At 44.9% G+C, this 21,885-nt stretch overlaps 1 protein-coding gene across 9 annotated transcripts in view; it reads left to right on the top strand.

The window, feature by feature from the left end:
* The first annotated feature begins 5,453 nt into the window (after nt 1-5,453).
* APOBEC1 (apolipoprotein B mRNA editing enzyme catalytic subunit 1) overlaps nt 5,454-21,885 on the top strand; it is a 47,395-nt gene continuing 30,963 nt past the window's right edge. For 2 of the 9 annotated variants that reach the window (XR_013522283.1, XR_008473751.2), the window contains exons 1-7: nt 5,454-5,505; nt 12,844-12,871; nt 14,305-14,621; nt 17,236-17,633; nt 18,314-18,432; nt 20,651-20,892; nt 21,006-21,088. Coding sequence is in view for 7 of the 9 variants with exons in the window: in XM_078337978.1 (XP_078194104.1) it covers nt 14,458-14,621; nt 17,236-17,633; nt 18,314-18,432; nt 20,651-20,800 (831 nt within the window). In the remaining 2 variants the exon portion in view is untranslated. The other 7 variants (XM_078337978.1, XM_078337979.1, XM_078337980.1 and 4 more) reach the window with 7 other exon arrangements.

Below are 21,885 nucleotides of genomic sequence, written 5' to 3'. Positions count from 1 at the left end.
TTTGTATTTTTAGTAGAGACTATGTTTCACCATGTAGGCCAGCATGGTCTCAATCTCTTACCTTGTGATCCGCCCATCTCAGCCTGAGAGCGAAACTCCGTCTCAAAAAAAAAAAAAAATTAAAATAAATAAATAAAATAAAATAAAAAATTTTTTTTTCAGACAGCCTTCCTCTGTCACCTAGGCTAGAGTATAATGGTACAGTCTCAGCTCACTGCAAACTCCGCCTCCCAGGTTCAAGTGATTCTCCTGCTTCAGCCTCCTGAGTAGCTGGGATTACAGGCTTCCGCCATCACACCCAGCTAATTTTTGTACTTTTAGTAGAGATAGGATTTCACCATGTTAGCCAGGCTGGTCTCAAACTCCTGACCTTGTGATCTGCCCATCTCGACCTCCCAAAGTGCTGGGATTACAGGCTTGAGCCATCTCGACTGGCCATAAAATATACATATATATATTTTGAGACAGAGTCTCACTCTGTCGCCAGGTGCCAGGCTGGAGTACAGTGGCACAATCTCGGCTCACTGCAACCTCTGCCTCCCGGGTTCAAGCAATTCTCCTGCCTCAGCCTCCCGAGTAGCTGGGATTATAAGCGCACGCCACCACGCCCAGCTAATTTTTGTATTTTTAGTAGAGATGGGGTTTCACCATGTTGACCAGGATGGTCTCGATCTCTTGACCTCGTGATCCACCCACCTCAGCCTCCCAAAGTGCTGGGATTATAGGCGTGAGCCACTGCGCCCAGCCGGTTTATTTTTTATTTTTTTTGAGACAGGGTCTCACTGTGTCACCCAGGCTGGAGTCCCATGGCGCAATCTTGGCTTACTGCAACCTCCGCCTTCCAAGTTCAAGTGAGTCTCCTCCCTCAGTCTCCCCAGTAGCTGGGATTACAGGCACCTGCCACCATGCCCAGGTAATGTTTTGTATTTTTAGTAGAGACAGGGTTTCAGCTTGTTGGCCAGCTGTTGCTCAGGTTTTCTATAAAATTGGTCTACATTATTAGGTATATTGGTGGCTAATTTTCATTGGTGAATATTATTCCATTACATAGGTATGCTACAATTTGTTTATTCTTCTGTCAATGTGATGTACTTTTTTCGGGTTTTATGAATAAAGCTTCTGTGAATGTTTGTGTACAATTATTTGTGTAAACTGTTAAAATGCACGTGCTGGATGAAGAGACACCCCAACAGGCTTTGCATGAGCAACATGAGTGTTTATTCACCCAGGTGCAGGCGGGCTAAGGACAAAAAGGGTGTCAGCGGAGGGCAGAAGGATAGGAGTTGATTTTATGGGTTTGGGGTAGACAGTGAAAAATTACAGAAGCAACTTTAGGGCAGATTTTTGTAAGCTGGAAGGGGACCATAGGGTGTGGAGTCACAGATTGGCCAAGGTCGGTTACAAAGTCCAATGGCCTTGTCAATCAAGGCTGGAATAAGAAACAACAGAGACGGTGTCAAAGTTAAGCAGGCGCTGCAGGGGTTGAGCATTTCTTCCTCTTTTCATGGTCTTCCAGTTACTTTAGATTTTCCAGGAACTCATCTGGAGTGTCTGTGCAGGTCACAGAGGTTAACATGGCGTCCAGGGGCCATCAGTAAGCATAAAAGACTTTACATAAACATATGTTTCTTTCTCTTCCTCTTGGGTAAGTGCCTAAGAGTGGAATTGCTGGATCAAATACGTAAACCTATATTTAACTCTTTTTTAAAAAACTGTTTTTGGCCGGGTGCACTGCCTCAAACCTGTAATCCCAGCACTTTGGGAGGCCGAGGCGGGCTGATCACAAGGTCAAGAGATCGAGACCATCCTGGCCAACATGGTGAAACCCTGTCTCTACTAAAAATACAAAAAATTAGCCGGGCATGGTGGCGCATGCCTGTAATCCCAGCTACTCAGGATGCTGAGGTAGGAGAATTGCCTGAGCCCGGGAGGCAGAGGTTGCGGTGAGCCGAGATAGTGCGATTGGACTCCAGCCTGGGTAACAAGAGTGAAACGCAATCTCAAAAAAAAAACAAACAAACCAAAAAACCAAAACAACAACAACAACAACAACAACAAAAAACCCTCCAAAAAACAGAAAGAAAAGCTAAGCAGAACGCACAAAAGTGTACACAATGCCTGATTTCATTTTTTTTTTTTTGAGACGGAGTTTCGCTCTTGTTACCCAGGCTGGAGTGCAATGGCGCGATCTCGGCTCACTGCAACCTCTGCCTCCTAGGTTCGGGCAATTCTCCTGCCTCAGCCTCCTGAGTAGCTGGGATTACAGGCACGCGCCACCATGCCCAGCTAATTTTTTGTATTTTTAGTAGAGACGGGGTTTCACCATGTTGGCCAGGATGGTCTCGATCTGTTGACCTTGTGATCAGCCCGCCTCGGCCTCCCAAAGTGCTGGGATTACAGGCTTGAGCCACCGCGCCTGGCCTTTCACTTACAAATAATTAACAACATGATAGTGTGCGACCCCCTTGTAGACCCCTGCCCGGTACCCAATCCCAAGTAAATGTTCGGTAGAAAGTCCTGCCACCCTCCGCCCCCCAGGCTTCCCGCCACCCGGAAGAAAACCCTCAGGTGCTGCTCTGTTCTGCCCGGCAACAGCAAGCAGCCAATCATCGCAGCAGAAAAGCCCGCCAAGCCTCAGCCTATCCTGACCCGACACACAACCCTCTGAGCTACCTCAGCAGTCTGCCCAGAGACCCAGAGACGGACAGCCTATCCTAAGCTCCCACGACACCCCGCCAGCCCTGTGTCCACGCCCCGTCTGCCCCCCTATAAAACCCTCCTACCCCAGCTGCGCAGTCGCAGCCAGCCCCGATCTCCTTCCTTTCCTGGCCTCCCCGCTGGTCCCAATAAACCTGAACTCGGCTTCCAACTCTGGAGCTGTTACTTGGGATCGGGTACCGGGCAGGGGTCTACAAGGGGGTTGCACAGATAGTCTAGCACATGTCATACTGCGAAGTTTTCTTTTTTTCCCCGCTTATCAGAATCAGGTGGAAACCTCTAAGGTTTCTTAAACAAAGCAGAACATGGATGAAGCGCTCCATAGTCCTGCTAGTAGAAAACAAACCCAAGTTATGCATCCTCTTGGCTACTGCATGTTTACTTGCTGTGAGCATGTCCTACCATGTCACTTTCCTATTGCTGCTTTAAAACATTGCCACACACTTAACGGTATAAAACGACGCACATTGTCTTACAGTTCTGGAGGACAGAAGTACAAAATGGGTCTCACTGAGCTGACATCAAGATTTTATCAGGGTAGCATTTCTTCTGGAGGCTCTGGGAGAGAATCCATTCCTTGAGTTTTCCAGCTTCTACAGGCTTTCCTCATTCCTTGAATCCTGGCCTGCTTTGAGCCAGCAAGCAGAACTCTGCTCCCATCCTCATAGCTCCCTTTCTCATTCTGACTTTTGACTCTTCTACATCCCTCTTGTAAGGACCCTGTGATCAGACTGTGCTCATCTGGATAATCCAGGATTGTTGTCCCATCTCAAGATCCTTAATTAATGAGAAAGGCCCTTTTGGCATGTAAGTTCACATATTTAACAGATTCCAGGGATCAGGACATGGATATCGCTGGGGTCTATTATCCTATCTTTTTTTTTTTTGAGACAAGAGTCTCACTCTGTCTTCCAAGCTGCCGTGCGATGGTGGGATCTCAGTTCACAGCAACCTCTGCCTCCCGGGTTCTAGCAATTTTCATGCCTCAGTCTCTTGAGTAGCTGGGATTATAGGCACCTGCCAACACGCCTGGCTAATTTTTGTATTTTTAGTAGAGATTGGGTTTTGCCATCTTGGCCTTGCTGGTCTTGAACTCCTGACCTCAGGTGATCTGCCTGCCTCTGCCTCCCAAAGTGCTGGGATTACAGGTGAGAACCACCGCACCTGGGCTATCCTACCTTTACTTTACCATTATTCTACTTCTGCCTAACTTGGAAAAACTTGGTCTTTGAAGGGCCTCTATTGATGATGTGAGATTTCTGCCCCTTCTTCAAAACACTGGTCTGCCCGAGTCCAAACACCTGCTTTATCTCATGGAGGCTCCAGGTCGACTTGCATAACTAAGTAAAGTCTTGTATGTAGAATTCAGTTTCCAGGTTCATGGGGCCTTAAAATTCAGAGTTCAGAGGCTCAAGTTTTTAGACAGTGGAGGGAGACTTAGGCCTTGAGAAAGTGACCACAATTCTAGGAGACTAAAGGAACTTTTGGCTTGAACTTGACCCAGGGTTCAGGCAACAGAGAGCAATGGCATAGGGAAATACCGCATTTATTTTTTCAAGGGGGATAAAAAAGCAGAAGTGGCCGGGCCTAGTAGCTCATGGGCCTGTAATCCTAGCACTTTGGGAGGCCGAGGAAGGTGGATCACCCTCGGTCGGAGTTTGAGACCAGCTTGGCAAATACATAAAAATTCTCTACTAAAAATATAAAAATTAGCTGGGCATGGTGGCAGGTGCCTGTAATCGAAGCTACTCGGGAGGCTGAGGCAGGAGAATCACTTGAACCTGGGAGATGGAGGTTGCAGTGAGCCGAGATTGCACCATTGTACTCCAGCCCGCATGACCAAAGCGAAACTCCGTCTAAAAAAAAAAAATAGCAGCAGTGGACTTGGCCACACCCTTAGCTAATCTTAGCTTCAAGGATGAAGAGAGCACCAAAGACCTATACACAAATTACTTGACTCAGAGGCAAAGGTCCTTCTCATTTTGTATCGAATAGTGCCCCTCCCCTCTCCAACAGGGTTGTGGGACAAAGAGCAAAATGAGAGGAAGTTGGAAATAGGAGAATAATAGCTGAAAGCCAAGGCCACAGTGTGTTCACCAGATAACATAAAAACTTTCAAGCTATAGTTACAGGTGAAATCTCTCTTAACTTTTCTTCTTCCTCTTCTTTCTCCAATAAAGAATGATGCATCCTTGATTCAGAGCACGGGATAATGAAAAATAAATAAAAATAAAACAAAAAAATATATAAAGGATGATGGATCCATCTTACCTTAGTCTTTATTTGAAGAAAGAGAAAGGAGGCCGGGTGCTGTGGCTCATGTCTGTAATCCCAGCACTTTGGGAGGCTGAGGCGGGCAGATCATCTGAGGTCAGGAGTTTGAGACCAGCCTGACCAACATGATGAAACTCCATCTCTACTAAAAAAATAAAATAAAATAAATAGAAAGAGAAAGGTTACTAAATTCAGAGTCATTGGAGAAGAACTTTGGAGTTTGGTAATCCCAGTGATCTACTCTACGAAATTCATGTCATTGGCATAATAGGCTTTCTCATCACTGAAGATGTAAATCCCCAGGATAACGTCCGTCTTAGCCTCCTGTTTGTACAGACAGCCCAGATTCCCAGTAATTGCCTGAGAATGAGGAAGGAGTCAGGAATGAGTCATCCTCTGCCCAAGCAGGTGGCAGTGGGCACACCTGAAGAAACAAGGTCCAGGCGCAATCAGCACAACTTATGACTCCAGAGGAAGCAGTCCAGAGACAGAGCACCATGACTTCTGAGAGAGGTAAAACGGATCTGGGGGCCAGTATTCTCGAACAAGGCAAGAAGCGTGTGTGCGTGCGCGTGTGCAGGTGTGTGTGTGTGCGCGGGTGTGTGTGTCCTGATTCTTCCATCTGTGGGTGTTTTCCAACTTCCCTATTATTAATATATTAATCTTAAATAAGATAATTTATCATTATTATTTACTTGTCCAAGTGACTTTAATCAAATGTCATTAAACCAGTGTTTGTTTTGTAGCAGGATTTAAAAGGACAGAGAGACTTTTCAGGCTTCAAGAAAATTTTATTAGGTGCACCAGCTCATAGTTAGACTAACGTTTTTAAATGGCCGTGGCCCCAAACCAAGAATTACATGTTTTTAACACATTTTAGGGTGGGGAAAACCAGGCAGGGAACAAGTTTTGAGACAAAGGCAGTTAATTTTACTTTGTGACAGTTTTGCAATCTTGAAAAACATTTTTTTTTTCATGTAAAACATGAAAAACATGGTTTACCTTGGTCTCATGACCTTGCAGCTGGGGTAGAGAAAAACAAGGATAGCAGAGGCCAAGCACAGTGGCACACACCTGTAATCCCAGCACTTTGGGAGGCTGAGGCGGGAGGATCACAAGGTCAGGAGTTTGAGACCAGCCTAGCCAATATGTTGAAAACCCGTCCCTACTAAAAATATAAAAACTAGCTGAGCATGGTTGTGGGTGCCTGTAGTCCTAGCTACTTGGGAGGCTGAAACAGGATAATTGCTTGAACCCAGGAAGTGGAGGTTGCAGTAAGCTGAGATCATGCCACTGCACTCAAGCCTGGGTGACAGCATGAGACTCTGTCTCAAAAACAAAACAAAACAAGGATAGCAGAAATATGTGTGGGTAGAGATATATGCCTGGGTGCTTTCATTAACTTCCTTATCTCTAAGGGAGGGGGGAGTTGTACTAGATTTGCTCTTCTTTTACTAACTTTAAGTACAGTTTTATGACTTACTTTGAATGTGTGTGTGTGTGTTGCTTGATAAGCCTGTAGCTGCAGTTAATATATTTGAGCTGGGAAGGGTTACTTACTTGGCTTAAGGGTGATTTTTCTAGCAACATAAAGGGGGACATAAAGGGAGCTATTGAGGGAGGTATGGGTTCAGGGAGGAGGGCGGCAATGAGGTGTGGCTGTGGCCCAGGAATAGTTAAGGAGGCAGACGATTTTGCTGGGATATCTCAGCCTAACAGGGGAACTGGACAAGTGGGGATGATTAGGAAAGAACGTGGAAAGGAGTGCTGGGCTAATTGACACCAGACTTGGGGAGTTATGAGAGGCCTGGAGGCCTTGCTGTCAATTCCGGCAACTGGTCCTTGAAAAGAAGGCAGTGTGGGGTGGGTGCCTCCGTGCTGATTAAGAAAGGGATGGACTTACCTTCCACCATAAGAGTTACCCGAAGCTCGGCGTCTGTGATGGTCCAGGGGGCTTCTGAGATGCGTGGGCAGCAACAGTCTTCAGCCGCCAAGCCGAGGGTTGGAGCTCTAGGAGCTCTGGGAGCTGCTACGTGACTCTTCTTATAAAGGCAGTGTGTTCTGTACCTCAGAGTATCCCTGACCATGTGTCTGGTATCCTTGCCCTTGCATCCCAGGAGTAAAATTGATCAGTGTAGACACAACATGTATCTTACTGGCCCTTTCTGAACTTCTCACTGCCGCTTCAGCTCTTTCAGAGAAAGAGTCTTCCTGTCATCAGTATGCCTTTTTTTCCCCCTCTCCTTACCCACATATGCCCTTTTCCTGTAACATGGCCTCTGTTTTTGTAAGGCTCCCTTGGAGTGGATTACTGGTTCCAGGGCCCCAATTTGCACTAAGGTCTAAGTGCTCATTCCAGCATGCCAGCCACCCCCTTCCTCCTTCATCCCAGTGCTCAAATTCCCCATTCCTTCTTTAATAGAAAGAAATTTGTTCTTCAGCTCATACTTGGACTAGTGTTTCCTGACTGTCCTATTTCCTAGATATCTCCCCAGCTAGAACCACTCTCTATCTACAAAAAAATCGTGCCATGCCCAAGAGTCCTTTCTTTTTTTTTTTTTTGAGACGGAGTTTCCCTCTTTTTACCCAGTTGCTGGAGTACAATGGCGAGATCTTAGCTCGCCGCAACCTCCGTCTCGTGGGTTTAAGCAATTCTCCTGCCTCAGCCTCCTGAGTAGCTGGGACTACAGGCATGTGCCACCATGCTCAGCTAATTTTTGTATTTTTAGTAGAGACGGGGACTCACCATGTTGACCAGGATGATCTCGATCTCTTGACCTTGTGATCCACCTGTCTCAGCCTCCCAAAATGCTGGGATTATAGGCGTGAGCCACCGCGCCCGGCCGAGTCCTTTCTTCTTTTTTAAAAAATTTACTTTTTATTATTTTTTATTTTTTCATTTTGAGATGGAGTTTTGCTCTGTCACCCAGGCTGGAGTGCAGTGGCGCGATCTCGGCTCACTGCAACCTCTGCCTGCCCGCTTCAAGCAACTCTCCTGCCTCAGCCTCCCGAGTAGCTGGGACTACAGGCATGCACCACCATGTCCGGCTAATTATATATATATATATATATATATATATATATATATAAAGTATAAATGGGGTTTCACCATATTGGCCAGGCTGGTCTCAAACTCCTGACCTCGTGATCCACCCACCTTGGCCTCCCAAAGTGCTAGGATTACAGGTGTGAGCCATCATGCCGAGACTAAATTTTCAATCAATATGTGCAGAGTGATTATTATTTAAAAATATTAGCTTGAGGAGAGTTCTCAGACTCAATTTTATTGTCATGAGCTTCTTATAGTGAGGTCTCATAGACTTCCTTTTTCCGTCATGCCACGGACTCTGAGATCATCTGGCACTATGATATTTCTGTTGAGTAATCGAGCCATAAATCAAGATCTTTACTCTTTAATTCCTGTACCACCCTTCTCAAAATGCAGCCTGAGTCTGGAAAATAATACACCTGTAACCAAGGACCAACACCTATTAATCCAACACCTGTTTAATCATTTATCAAACCTGAAATAAAAACCTAATTTCAGCTGGGCACAGTGGCTTATGCCTGTAATCCCAGCACTTTGAGAAGCTGAGGCAGTTGGATCATGAGGTCAGGAGTTTGAGACCAGCCTCGCCAAGATGATGAAACCCCTTCTTTACTAAAAATACAAAAATTAGCCAGGTGTGCTGGGCACAGTGGCTCACACCTGTAATCCCAGCACTTTGGGAGGCTGAGGCAGGTGGATCACCTGAGGTCGGGAGTTTGAGACCAGCCTGACCAATACAGAGAAACCTGTCTCTACTAAAAATACAAAAATTATTGGGCTTGGTGGCATGCACCTGTAGCCCCAGCTACTGGGGAGGCTGAGGCAGGAGAATCACTTGAACCCAGGAGCAGAGGTTGCTGTGAGCTGAGATTGCGCCATTGCACTCCAGCCTGGGCAACAAGAGTGAAACTCCTTCTCAAAAAATTAAAAAAAAAATTATATTAAAAAAAGATGTATATATATATATAAAATCAAAGCCCCACCAATGCTACCTCCTTTTCTATTTTCCAAACTATTCCACCCCACGCCGTCTGCACCGCTCCCTATGAGGCCCCTCAAAGCTGTCTATTCCCATGTCTACATTAGGCTTCTGTACCCATCAAGTCATACCATTTCTCATATTTTCATTTCATTCCACAGAAACTGATTGGTTATCTGAGCTAATGCACCTTGCAATGTTTTCCTAGTGATAAACCCAATGCTAAAGTTAGTTCTTCCACATGTATGCAAACGGTTTCATGCCCATGGGATCCAAATTACGTGAGGTACTCACCTTAACTGTTTAATTTAGTGTATTGACAACAAGTGGTATTCAACTGACATCCTTTTTTCATTGTCTTTTTTCTTCAGTTCTGTTTTTTAATGCTAGCCAATTTTTCTTCAAATTATTTTTCTCCTTATTTCTAAATAAATACTTGAAGTCAAATATAATATATTAGGGCCGGGCATGGTGGCTCACGCCTGTAATCCCAGCACTTTGGGAGGCTGAGACAGGTGGATCACGAGGTCAGGAGTTTAAGACCAGACTGGCCAAAATGGTGAAACCCGATCTCTACTAAAAAATACAAAAATTAGCTGAGCATAGTGGCTCGTGCCTGTAATGCCAGCTACTTGGGAGGCTGAGGTAGGAGAATTGCTTGAACTGGGACCCGGGGGCTGGAGGTTGCAGTGAGCTGAGATTGCGCCACTGCATTCCAGCCTGGGCTAGAGAGCGAGACTCCATCTTAAACAAAACAAAACAAAACATAATAGTTTACTGTCAGCTTTGTTCTTCATTATTTAACTTCTCAAATTGTTGATTTGGTAAAAATTAAGCCTTTAGGGTTTACTCTTTCACTAGGTGACCATCTGGTATGTGAAAAGAACTTTGGCATCAGGCTGGGTGTGGTGGCTCATGCCTGTAATGCCAGCATTTTGGGAGGCCGAGGCATGGGGTTCACTTGAGCCCAGGAGTTCAAGACCAACCTGGGCAACGCCATCTATACAAAAAATACAAAAATTATCTGGGCACAGTGGCATGCGCCTGTAGTCCTGGCTAATTGGGAGGCTTGAGACCGGGAAGCAGAGGTTGCAGTAAGGTCATACCATTGCACTCCAACCTGGGTGATGAGAGGGAATCATTGTCTCAAAAAAAAAAAAAAAAAAAAAAAAATAAATAAATAAAAGAATTTTGGCATCAGATATGTTGATAGAATTACCATTTCTTAAGACTATAGGTTCTTGGCCGGGTGTGGTGGCTCACGCCTATAATCCCAGCACTTTGGGAGGCCAAGGAGGGTGGATCACGAGGTCAAGAGATCCAGACCATCCTTGTCAACAAGGTGAAACCCCGTCTCTACTAAAAATACAAAAAATTAGCTGGGCATGGTGGCGCATGCCTGTAATCCCAGCTACTCGGGAGGCTGAGGTAGGAGAATTGCCTGAACCCAGGAGGCAGAGGTTGCGGTGAGCCTAGATCGCGCCATTGCACTCCAGCCTGGGTAACAAGAGCGAAACTCCTTCTCAAAAAAAAAAAAAAAGATTGAGACCATTCTGGTCAACAAGGTGAAACCCCGTCTCTACTAAAAATACAAAAATTAGGTAGGCATGGTTGTGCGCGTCTATAGTCTTAGCTACTCGGGAGGCTGAGGCAGGAGAATTGCCTGAACCCAGGAGGCGGAGGTTGCGGTGAGCCGAGATTGTGCCATTGCACTCCAATCTGGGTAACAACAGTGAAACTTTGTCTCAAAAAAAAAAAAGACTATAGGTTCTGGGTTTGTTCCACTAGAGTTTTATTATATTTGAGTTAGTCGACTATGAATATATATTTTATTTTGAGATGGAGTCTTGCTCTGTTGCCCAGGTTCACTTGATCTTGGTTCACTGCAACCTCTGCCTCCCAGGTTCAAGTGATTCTCCTGCCTCAGCCTCCCGAGTACCTGGGATTACAGGCACCTGCCACCATGCACAGCTAATTTTTGTATTTTCAGTAGAGACGGGATTTCACCATGTTAGTCAGGCTGGTCTTGAACACCTGACCTCAGGTGATCTACCTGCCTTGGCCTCCCAAAGTGCTAGGACTACCAGCGTGAACCACCATGCACAGCTGACAAAAGATTTTAATGGTTAAATGTGTTGTGAAGTGTACAAAGATGCTACTGCTATTGGATTCCATTATAAGGTCTAAGGCATGAGTAAAAACGAGAAGTTAAATAAGGTAGAAAAACAAAGAAGGGGGCTAGGCCTGGTGACTCACACCTGTAATCCCAACACTTTGGGAAGCCAAGGTGGGAGAATCTCTTGAGGTTAGGAGTTTGAAACTAGTCTGAGCAACGTAGTGAGACTCCTGTCTCTACAAAAATAAAAATAAAAGTAAAAATACAAATTTGCCAGGTGAGGTGTTGTGCCTACAGTCTTAGCTACTCTGGAGGCTGAGTGGGAGGATCACTGGAGCCCAGGAGTTCAAGGCTGCAGACAGCCATGACTGTACCACTTACACTCCCGCCTGGGCAACAGAGTGTGACCCTTTCTCTATTTAAAAAAAGAAAGGGCTGGGTGTGGTGGCTCACGCCTCTAATCCCAGCACTTTGGGAGGATCCACTTTGGGTGGATCATGAGGCAGATCAGGAGATCAAGACCACACTGACCAATGTGGTGAAACCCCGTTTCTACTAAAATACAAAAAAAAAAAAAAAAAAAAAAAAAATAGCTGGGCATGGTGGTGGGCACCTGTAGTTCCAGCTACTCAGGAGGCTGAGGCAGGGAAATCGCTTGAACCCGGGTGGCGGAGATTGCAGTGAGCCAAGATTGCACCACTGCACTCCAGCCTGGCAACAGGGCAAGACTTCATCTCAAAAAAAAAAATAAAAAGAAAAGGATTAAGGAAGGAAGGAGTAAAGGAAATATGAAAGAAAGGAAGGAAAGAAGAAAAAAGAAAGAAGGAAGGAAGGAGGAAAAGAAGGAAGGGGAAAATATGTTTATAGTGGGTAGTAGTGAAGTTCATTTAATCATTTACTCAGTAATTTATTCAAATCTATTGCTAACTAACATGTTTCAGGCAGTGTGATAGGGTTTGGAACAAAATGTACAAAATCCGTATCTCACATAATTTACAGTTCAGTGTTATTAAGGCATGTAAATAGGCAATCATGGTAGAGCATGATAATGACTTTGATGCAGAATAGGGTACTGAGGTCACATAGAGATTACACCTAGGAACCTTTATTTTATTTTTATTTATTTATTTTTTTGAGACAGTGTTTCGCTCTTTAGCCCAGGCTGGAGTGCAATGGCGAGATCTTGGCTCACTTAACATCTGTCCCCTGGATTCAAGCAAGTCTCCTGCCTCAGCCTCCTGAGTAGCTGGGATTATAGGTGCCTGTGATCACACCTGGCTAATTTTTGTATTTTTAGTAGAGATGAGTTTCGATAAGTTGGCCAGGCTGGTCTTGAACTTCTGACCTCAGGTGATCCACCTGCCTCAGCCTCCCAAAGTTCTAGGATTACAGGCCTTAGTCACCATGTGTGTCTTCTAAGAGCTTTTACGAAGTGACTTTCCCATTGCACTTAATCATTTTTGTTGACACCTTAGGGAGGATTACCTTGTTTGGGATTGGGCATCTGGGAAAATCGATTTTGATAGAGCCCTTAAAAATCTTGCTTTTCTTGGGTATAATGAACTGGTCCAATACAATTAATCTATGAGAGAATCATCAAATTCCATTTTCTGAGATGATTTGCAGGTTTGGAATGATAGAACACTTTTCTGAGCAGCTCATTCGGTGTTTGAGTGTTATTTGACATAATCATGTCTTGGTCAACAGGTCCTTCCACTGGCGATCCCACTCTGAGGTAAGAATAATACCATCACAGTACTCATTTGATTCGATCAAGGATAAATGGGTATTTAAGAGCTGTGCATGGTGGCACATGCGCCTATAGTCCCAGCCACTCAGGAGGCTGAAGCGGGAGCGGGAGGATCTCTTGAGCCCAGGAGGTCAAGCCTGCAGTGAACTATGATTGCACCACTGCACTCCAGCCGGGTTGACAGACTAAGACCCTGTCTCGTAAAAAAAAAAAAAAAAAAAAAAGGAACTGTGGATATAGCTTCCGATATTATTCCTTTTCTCTTTTGTCATTTTCCTATTCTTTCCTTTTTGCCTTTTCCAATGCCATTTTCTATGATTTTTTATATCTTTGCTCTTATGTCTTTTGATCTCTTTAAATAAATGACTCTGTAGCTTGCTTGTCTGTTACTGTCTTACAATTTCTCTTTTTTTTTTTTTTTTTTGAAACGGAGTTTCGCTCTTGTTACCCAGTCTGGAGTGCAATGGCGCAATCTCGGTTCACCACAACCTCGCCTCCTGGATTCAGGCAATTCTCCTGCCTCAGCCTCCCGAGTAGCTGGGACTACAGGTGTGCGCCACTGTGCCCAGCTAATTTTTGTATTTTTAGTAGAGACAGGTTTCACCTTGTTGACCAGGATGGTCTCGATCTCTTGACCTCGTGTTCCACCCTCCTCGGCCTCCCAAAGTGCTGGGATTACAGGCATGAGCCACCGCACCTGGCTCTCTTCTCTTTTTTAATCGTGTGCTTTTATAGCCATTAGTGAAATACCTGGGAAACTCATTTGTCACTTTAAGTTCATCCTCATTTTATACTGTCTGCCCATTTTTCAGACATATTACAGGAAAGTCATGCCAAGGAATACTATCTCATGATAGGTGAAAGGATTGGTCTATGTAATAAATGAACGTGGCACTTTAGGGATGAGTGGGAACTATTAGAATGTAATAAGCTCGTGACTCAACCATACTGCAAAGAAGAGTCTGCAGCTCAATTCTGAGTCTCCCTTGAGTCATGGCTTTCAGACATAGAGTGTTAAATCTAAAGATATCACTGAGAGCAATTAGAATTTCTTTCTTTTTAAGAGTTATAATCCAATCTTTATTTAAAAATCTAATCTACCAGCTTAGCATTTTCCACCAACTCAGGGAGCTGAAACTTTCACAGGCTTCGCAATCTTTTGTTTAGGTTCTGCTTTTGTAGGTGCCTTAGCAGCAGCCATTGCAGTTTTTTTAGATGCTTGCTTAGCCTTTTTTGCTTCCTTGGCAGCCCTGATAGCTTGTTCTCGTTGAGCCTTTCTAACTTCAGGTTTCTGATTCCTCTTGGCCATTATATCAGCAAGAGATGCACCAGCAATGGCCCTCTGGAATTTGACTGCTCGGCATGTTCTTTTCTTTTGAATTTCTTCCGACTGTCCCTTTTTGTGCTTTCTTTTGTAGAGGACAGTCCAGTTTATCTGCCGAGGATTCCTCTTGGAAAGCAACGCTGACTCGCATTTTGCATTAAGAAACTGGAAAACCTTCCTGTCGGCATAGCGCCTCCCATGTCCGGGGTAGATCTTGTACCCGCTGAAACCGCACAGCTCGACCTTCATGGCGGCGGCTCCAAGGGAGGAGAAACGATGGCGAAGAGCTAGAATTTCTTTTTTTCTTTCTTTCTTTTTTTTTTTTTTGAGATGGAGTTTTGCTCTTGTTACCCAGGCTGGAGGGCAGTGGCTCGATCTCGGCTCACCGCAACCTCCGCCTCCTGGGTTCAGGTAATTCTCCTGCCTCAGCCTCCCGAGTAGCTGGGACTACAGGCGTGCATCACCACACCCAGCTAATTTTTATATTTTTAGTAGAGATGGGGTTTCACCATGTTGGCCAGAATGGTCTCGATCTCTTGACCTCGTGATTCACCCACCTCGGCCTTCCAAAGTGCTGGGATTACAGTGTTGCACCGGAGCGAGTGAAAATTCAACACCAAGACAAAAGTATGCCAAATTGCGGGGTCTTTATTGCCGGTGGCCATGGAGGACTCATGTCTTTCCAACCCATGGCCCCGAGCTCAGGGGGAGCAAGGCATTTAAGCTGCAAAACCACATCCTTACCATCCTTACCTTACAATAAAAATATACCAAAAAGTAAAGAGTATCAACATAATGAAGAATTTATATCAACTAATGGGCAAAATAGCCAGCTAACATCAAATGGCAATAATCTTAAATTTAAATTGACTAAATCCCCCAATCAAAAGATACAGCCAAAACCCATCGGTATGCTGCATCCAGACCCATCTTACGTGCAAGGATACATAAAGAGTCAAAGCAAAGGGATGGAGAAAGGTTTGCCAACCAAATGGAGAGCAAAATAAATAAATAAATAAAAAAAAGTAGAGGTTGCAATTCTCGCCTCTGATGGAATGGATTTTAAAGCAAAAAAAGATCAAAAGAGGACATAATGATAAAAGGATCAATGCAACAAGAAGAGCTGACAATCCTGGATGTGTACGCACCCAATGCAGGATACATAAGACTTGTAAAGAGACTTGGACGCCCCACACAGTAGTAGTGGGAGATTTCAACATCAGTATTAGATAGATCAATGAGACAGAAAATTAACAAGGATATCCTGGACTTGAACTCAGATCCAGAACAAGTAAACTTAATAAACATTTATAGAACTCTCCACTTTAAACACACAAGACATGCACTCTTAGTACCACATCACACCTACTCACAGGTTTAAATGAAATATTGGTTGGCCGTTATTAAGCACAATTGGCGGTATAAGGGAGGTTTTCAATACCCATTTTTAGACTGCATTCTAGCCTGGGCAGTTAAGCAACAACACTCCTGTTCTCTCTCCCTCCTCTTCTTCCTCTTTTTTCCTCTTCTTCATTCCTTTTCTTTCTGTCTTTCTTTCTTTCTCTTTCTCTCTTAAAAAAAACTGTCAAAAATATCACCAATAAATATACAGCCTTATGAATAGGCTCAAATTGAGAAAAGAAAAAGAAACAAAAGAACCCACATCCTTGTTCAGGGGGGTCCAGGGGTGTGCAAGGCAAGCTGTCTGTACAGAAGGTAAAGTTAGAGGTTTATTGCAAGGGGAGGGGGGTAGCAGTGGAAATTTTTACCCTTAACACCTCTGAGACCTGCAGTACAATAACAGTTCCGAGAATTACACCTCTGCCCAGGGCCCAGGTGGCTTCTCTATAAGATGGCAGTGCTTAGGCTTCTGTTTTTGCCCCTATCCCAATAGGCGTGAGCCACTGTGCCTGGCCCTAGAATTTCTTTCTTGTAAGAGTTAGCGTAGGCTGGGTGTGGTGGCTCACGCCTATAATCCCAGCACTTTGGGAGGCCAAGGTGGGTGGATCATGAGGTCAAGAGATCGAGACCATCCTCGTCAACATGGTGAAACCCCATCTCTACTGAAAATACAAAAAATTAGCTGGGCATGGTGGCATGTGCCTGTAATCCCTGCTACTCAGGAAGCTGAGGCAGGAGAATTGCCTGAACCCAGGAGGCAGAGATTGCGGTGAGCCGAGATCATGCCATTACACTTCAGCCTTGGTAAAAAGAGCGAAACTCCATCTCAAAAAAGAAAAAAAAAAGAAAAGAAAATTAGAATATAGCTAGGCATGGTAGGGCACACCTGCACTCTCAGCTACTCAGGAGGCTGAGGCAGGAGAATACCTTGAGCCCAGGAGGCGAGACCAGCCTGGCCAGCTTATGGAGACCCTGTCTCAAAATAAATAAATACATAAGATTAGAATATAATGAAGGAAATGTTAAAAGAGAAACTAAGACACACTTACACCTGAATTCAAGACTAAAACATAATGGGATTAGAGAGTGGTCACCAAATCACGTGACTGGGGAAAGAAACCTGTGCACTATGTTTGTGACAAAACAAAAAAATTATAATTTAAACAGACCTCTTCAGATAACATTGAGACAGACTAGAAAAGGAAGTTTCCCGAGATGTTACATCTCAGATTAGCCTGATAGAAGAGGGGAGCAGGGGCCAGGCACAGTGGCTCATGCTGGTAATCTCAGCATTTTGGGAAGCTGAGGTGGGCAAGTCACGAGGTCTGGAGTTTGAGACCTGCCTGGCCAACATGGTGAAAGCCTGTCTCTACTAAAAACACAAAAAATTAGCCACACATGGTGGCAGGTGCTTGTAATCCCAGCTACTCCGGAGGCTGAAGCAAAGAACTGCTTGAACCCTGGAGGTGGAGGTTGCAGGGAGCCAAGGTCGTGCCACTCCACTCCAACCTGGGCAACAGTGTGAGACTCCGTTCCCCCCCCCAAAAAAAGAGGGAGCAGAAAAAAGACTTCTAAGGTCTCTCTTAATAGGACATAACAGTGTGGGCTCCTTTTCATATTTCAGGAGAAGAATTGAACCATGGGAATTTTACATCTCCTATGACCCCAAAGAACTTTGTAAAGAGACCTGTCTGCTCTACGAAATCAAGTGGGGCATGAGCTGGAAGATCTGGAGAAGTTCAGGCAAAAACACCACCAATCATGTGGAAATTAATTTTATAGAAAAATTTACGTCAGAAAGACATTTTCACTTGTCCGTCAGCTGCTCCATCACCTGGTTCTTGTCCTGGAGTCCCTGCTGGGAATGCTCCCAGGCTATCAGAGAGTTTCTGAGTCAGCACCCTGGTGTGACTTTGGTGATTTATGTAGCGAGGCTTTTTCAGCACATGGATCAACAAAACCGGCAAGGACTCAGGGACCTTGTTAACAGTGGAGTCACTATTCAGATGATGACAGTATCAGGTAAAAACAGTAAACAACGAAACTTCATTGTTTACAAGAGTCTGTGGTGACAGCAGCTGTTTTTTAGGCCAGAAGACTGGTTATCCCAGGGTGGAAATCTCAGAAGTAAAAGTTCAAAATCATCTGTGAAAGGATTAGATCTAAAATTCATGACAAGGAAAATAACAAAAATACAACTCCTGGCTATGCCTGGTGGCTCGTGCCTGTAATCCCAGCACTCTGGGAGGCCAAGGCATGAGGATCACTTGAAGCCAGGCATTCAAGATCAGCCCCATCTCTACAAAAAAATTAAAACATCAGAAGGCATGGTGGCATCAACTTGTAGGCCAACCTGCTTGGGAGGCTGAGGTGGGAAGATCTCAGATCCTGAGCTCAGATGTTTAAGGCTGCAGTGAGCTATGTTTGGACTTAATGCACACTGGCCTAGGTGACAGGGCGAGACCCTGTCTCAAAAATCAACCACCACCACCACCACCACCAGCACCAACAACAACTCTTTTCTCTGGTCTTGCCTCTCAGTCATCTTTAAATGAACTACTTTATTCTTTTTAATGAGCCTAATGTCCAGCAGCAACTAGACCAGAGACTAGAGTCTTTCTATATGGTAAACTAGGTTGGGGCCCTTTTTAAGTAATTTACCATTCTGCTTGTTGAATGAGCCAAGATTTGTGTTTCCTTAGAGTATTATCACTGCTGGAGGAATTTTGTCAACTACCCACCTGGGGAAGAAGCTCACTGGCCACGACATCCCCCTCTGTGGCTGATGCTGTATGCACTGGAGCTGCACTGCATAATTCTAGTGAGTTACTTTAGGGACACAAATGCTGATGCTAAAAGAAACATCCGTCTTTAAAATTCTTTCCCGATAATTTTGATTCTTACTTTCTTTTTGACATTTATATTGAGATTTAGTTATTTAACTAGCTAGCTCCTCTTAAGAAAAATCTCAGAGCCAGGTGTGGTGGTGCACACCTGTAGTCCCAGCTACTCAGGAAGCTTGAGTCCATCACTTGCAAGCTGCAGTGAGCTATGATCATAACAATATGCTCCAGCCTGTGTGGTATAGCAAGACCCTGTTTCAAAAAACAGCTGGATGCAGTGGCTCATGCCTGTAATTCATGCATTTTGGGAGGCTGAGATGGGAGGATTGCTTGAGGCCAGGAGCCTGAGACCAGCCTGGCCAATGTCGTGAGATCCCAGCTCTAAAAAAAAGAAAATTATGTGGCCAGTTGCGGTGGCTCACACCTGTAATCCCAGCACTTTGGGAGGCCAAGGCGGGCGGATCATGAGGTCAAGAGATCGAGACCATCTTGGCCAACATGCTGAAACTCCGTCTCTACTAAACAATATAAAAATTAGTCCCAGCTATGCGGGAGGCCGAGGCAGGAGAATTGCTTGAACCCGGGAGGTGGAGGTTGCAGTGAGCCAAGATTGTGCCACTGCACTCCAGCCTGGTGACACAGCAAGACTCTGTCTCAAAAAAAAAAAAAAAGAAAAAAAGAAAAAAAGAAAATTATGCATCAAACAAACAAACAGTACCTAAACCTAAGAACAAGATAACCTGCTTGTGGGAAGTAAGTGGGAGAAGGGAATTTGGATAAACTGATCTAAGATATTTGTGGCCCCCATATTAATTACATTTTATTATTTTTTATTCTTATTTTATTATTATTATCATTTTGAGATGGAGTTTTACTCTTGTTGCCTAGGCTGGAGTGCAACGGCGTGATCTTGGCTCACTGCAACCTCAGCCTCTTGGGTTCAAGTGATTCTCCTGCCTCGGCCTCTTGAGTAGCTGGGATTATAGGTGCCCACCACCATGCCCAGCTAATTTTTTGTATTTTTAGTAGAGATGGGGTTTCACCATGTTGGCCAGGCTGGTCTTGAACTCCTGACCTCAGGCGATCCACCTGCCTTGGCTTCCCAAAGTGCTGGGATTACAGGTGTGAGGCACTGCACTTGACCATTATTATTATCTTTTAACCCACAGGGTCTGGCTACATTGCCTAGGCTGGGGTGTGGTGGCTATTCACAGGCACCCTCACAGCATAACACAGCCTCAAACTCTAAATTCCTGGCCTCAAGCAATCCTCTGACCTCAACCTCCTGTGTGGCTAGAACCACATGCATGTGGCATCGTGTCTGGCTTTATCATTATTATTGCTCGTTACCACAACACATATTGGCTCTACTGTATTTCAGATGTTCCCCTTTCCCTTATTAGCATGTGTAATCTTATTGAAGAAAATGTATATGTTCCATTGAGTTCTCTCTTTTTTTTTTTTTTTGAGACAGAGTCTTGCTTGCTCTGTTGCCAGGCACCAGGCTGGAGTGCAGTGGCGCAATCTTGGCTCACCGCAACCTTTGCCTCCTGGGTTCAAGCAATTCTCCTGCCTCAGCTTCCTGAGTAGCTGGGACCACAGGCACGCGCCACCATGTCCAGCTAATTTTTGTATTTTTAGTAGAGATGGGGTTTCACCATCGTGGCCAGGATGGTCTCGATTTCTTGACTTTGTGATTCACCTGTCTTGGCCTCCCAAAGTGCTGGGATTACAGGTGTGAGCCACCACGCCTGGCTTGGATTCTCTTGAAAGTTGTAGTTCAGGCCAGGTGCGATGGCTCATGCCTGTGATCCCAGCACTTTGGGAGGCAGAGGCGGGTGGATGATTAGAGCCCAGGAGTTGGAGACCAGCCTGGGCAACATGGTGAAACCATGTCTCAACAAAAAACACAAAACATTTAGCTGGGTGTCGTGATGCACGCCTGTAGTCCCAGCTACTTGGAAGGCTGAGGTGGGAGAATTGTTTGAGCCCAGGAGGTTGAGGCTGCAGTGAGCTGTGACTGTGCCACTGCGCTCCAGCCTGGGTGAATGCAATGAGTCCAGAGCAAGACCCTGTCTCAAAAAAAGAGAAGTAGTTAAATCGTCTTCCGATTGACATTTACAAATGTTTGTGATGATAATAGTATTAATTAAAATATTTATCCTAAGTATTAAATATAATCCTTTTATATTCCAGGGTCTTCCACCTTGTTTAAAGATTTCAAGAAGACGGCAAAATCGACTTACATTTTTCAGACTTCATCTTCAAAACTGCCATTACCAAATGATTCCACGACACATCCTTCTAGCTACAGGGCTGATCCAGCCTTCTGTGACTTGGAGATGAACAGAGTGATTCCATGTGTGTCCTGATTCAAGAACAAGCAATGATGACCCACTAAAGGGTGAATGCCATTTAGAATCTGAAATGTTCACAAGGTACCCCAAAACTCTGTAGCTTAAACCAACAATAAATATGTTATCTCTCACAGTTTCTGTGGGGAAGGAATTTAGAAGCAGCTTATCTGGTGTTCCTGTCTCCGGTCCCCTAGGAGGTTGCAGTCAAGATAGCAGCCAGGGCTGCAGTCATTTGAAGGCTGGAGCATGAGGCCTAGGTGGCGGGCTCAGATGACCGGTAAGTTCGTGCTAGCGGCTGGTAGAAGGTTTCAGTTTCTTGCCATGTAGGCCTCTCAACAGGGTTGCTTAAATAAACAAGACATGGGAATTGACTTCCTACCCTACAGATTAAGTTATCTTTTGAATAATTTCTTTTCTTTTTTTTTTTGAGACGGAGTCTTGCTCTGTCATCAGGCTGGAGTGCAGTGGCGCAATCTTGGCTCACTGCGACTTCCACCTCCCAGGTTCAAGTGATTCTTCTGCCTCAGCCTCTCGAGTAGCTGGGACCACAGGCACATGCCAGTACGCCTGGCTAATTTTTTTTGTATTTTTAGTAGGGATGGGGTTTCACTGTGTTGGCCAGGATGGTCTCGATCTCTTGACTTCGTGATCCGCCCGCCTTGGCCTCCTAAAGTGCTGGGATTACAGGCATGAGCCACCGCGCCCAGCCGAATTTCTTATAGAGATGGAGTTTTGCCATGTTGCCCAGGCTGGTCTCAAAGTCCTGGACTCAAGTGATCCACCAGCCTTGGCCTCACAAAGTGCTGGGATTACCGGTGTGAGCCACCACCATATCTCGCCCAGGGCAAGTGATCTAAGAGAGACCAAGGTGGAAATTTCCATGACTTTAATGGCTTCATCTTGGAATCACACCTTATTTCTTTTGCAGTATTCTATTCGTCACGCAGGCCAGCCATGATTCAGAGTAAGAGGGGACTTAGACACAAAAATTTGAAACTCAGGACATGAAAATCCAAGATGGGTTTTCCCCGTAGGGGCTTTCTCTGTTTTCAGGACAAATAATGACATGGAACC

This window comes from Callithrix jacchus, chromosome 9 (genome assembly GCF_049354715.1).
Source record: "Callithrix jacchus isolate 240 chromosome 9, calJac240_pri, whole genome shotgun sequence".
Lineage (NCBI taxonomy): Eukaryota > Metazoa > Chordata > Mammalia > Primates > Cebidae > Callithrix > Callithrix jacchus.
Note: the sequence above shows the minus strand (reverse complement) of the source record. Positions and strands in the feature narration are given on the sequence as shown.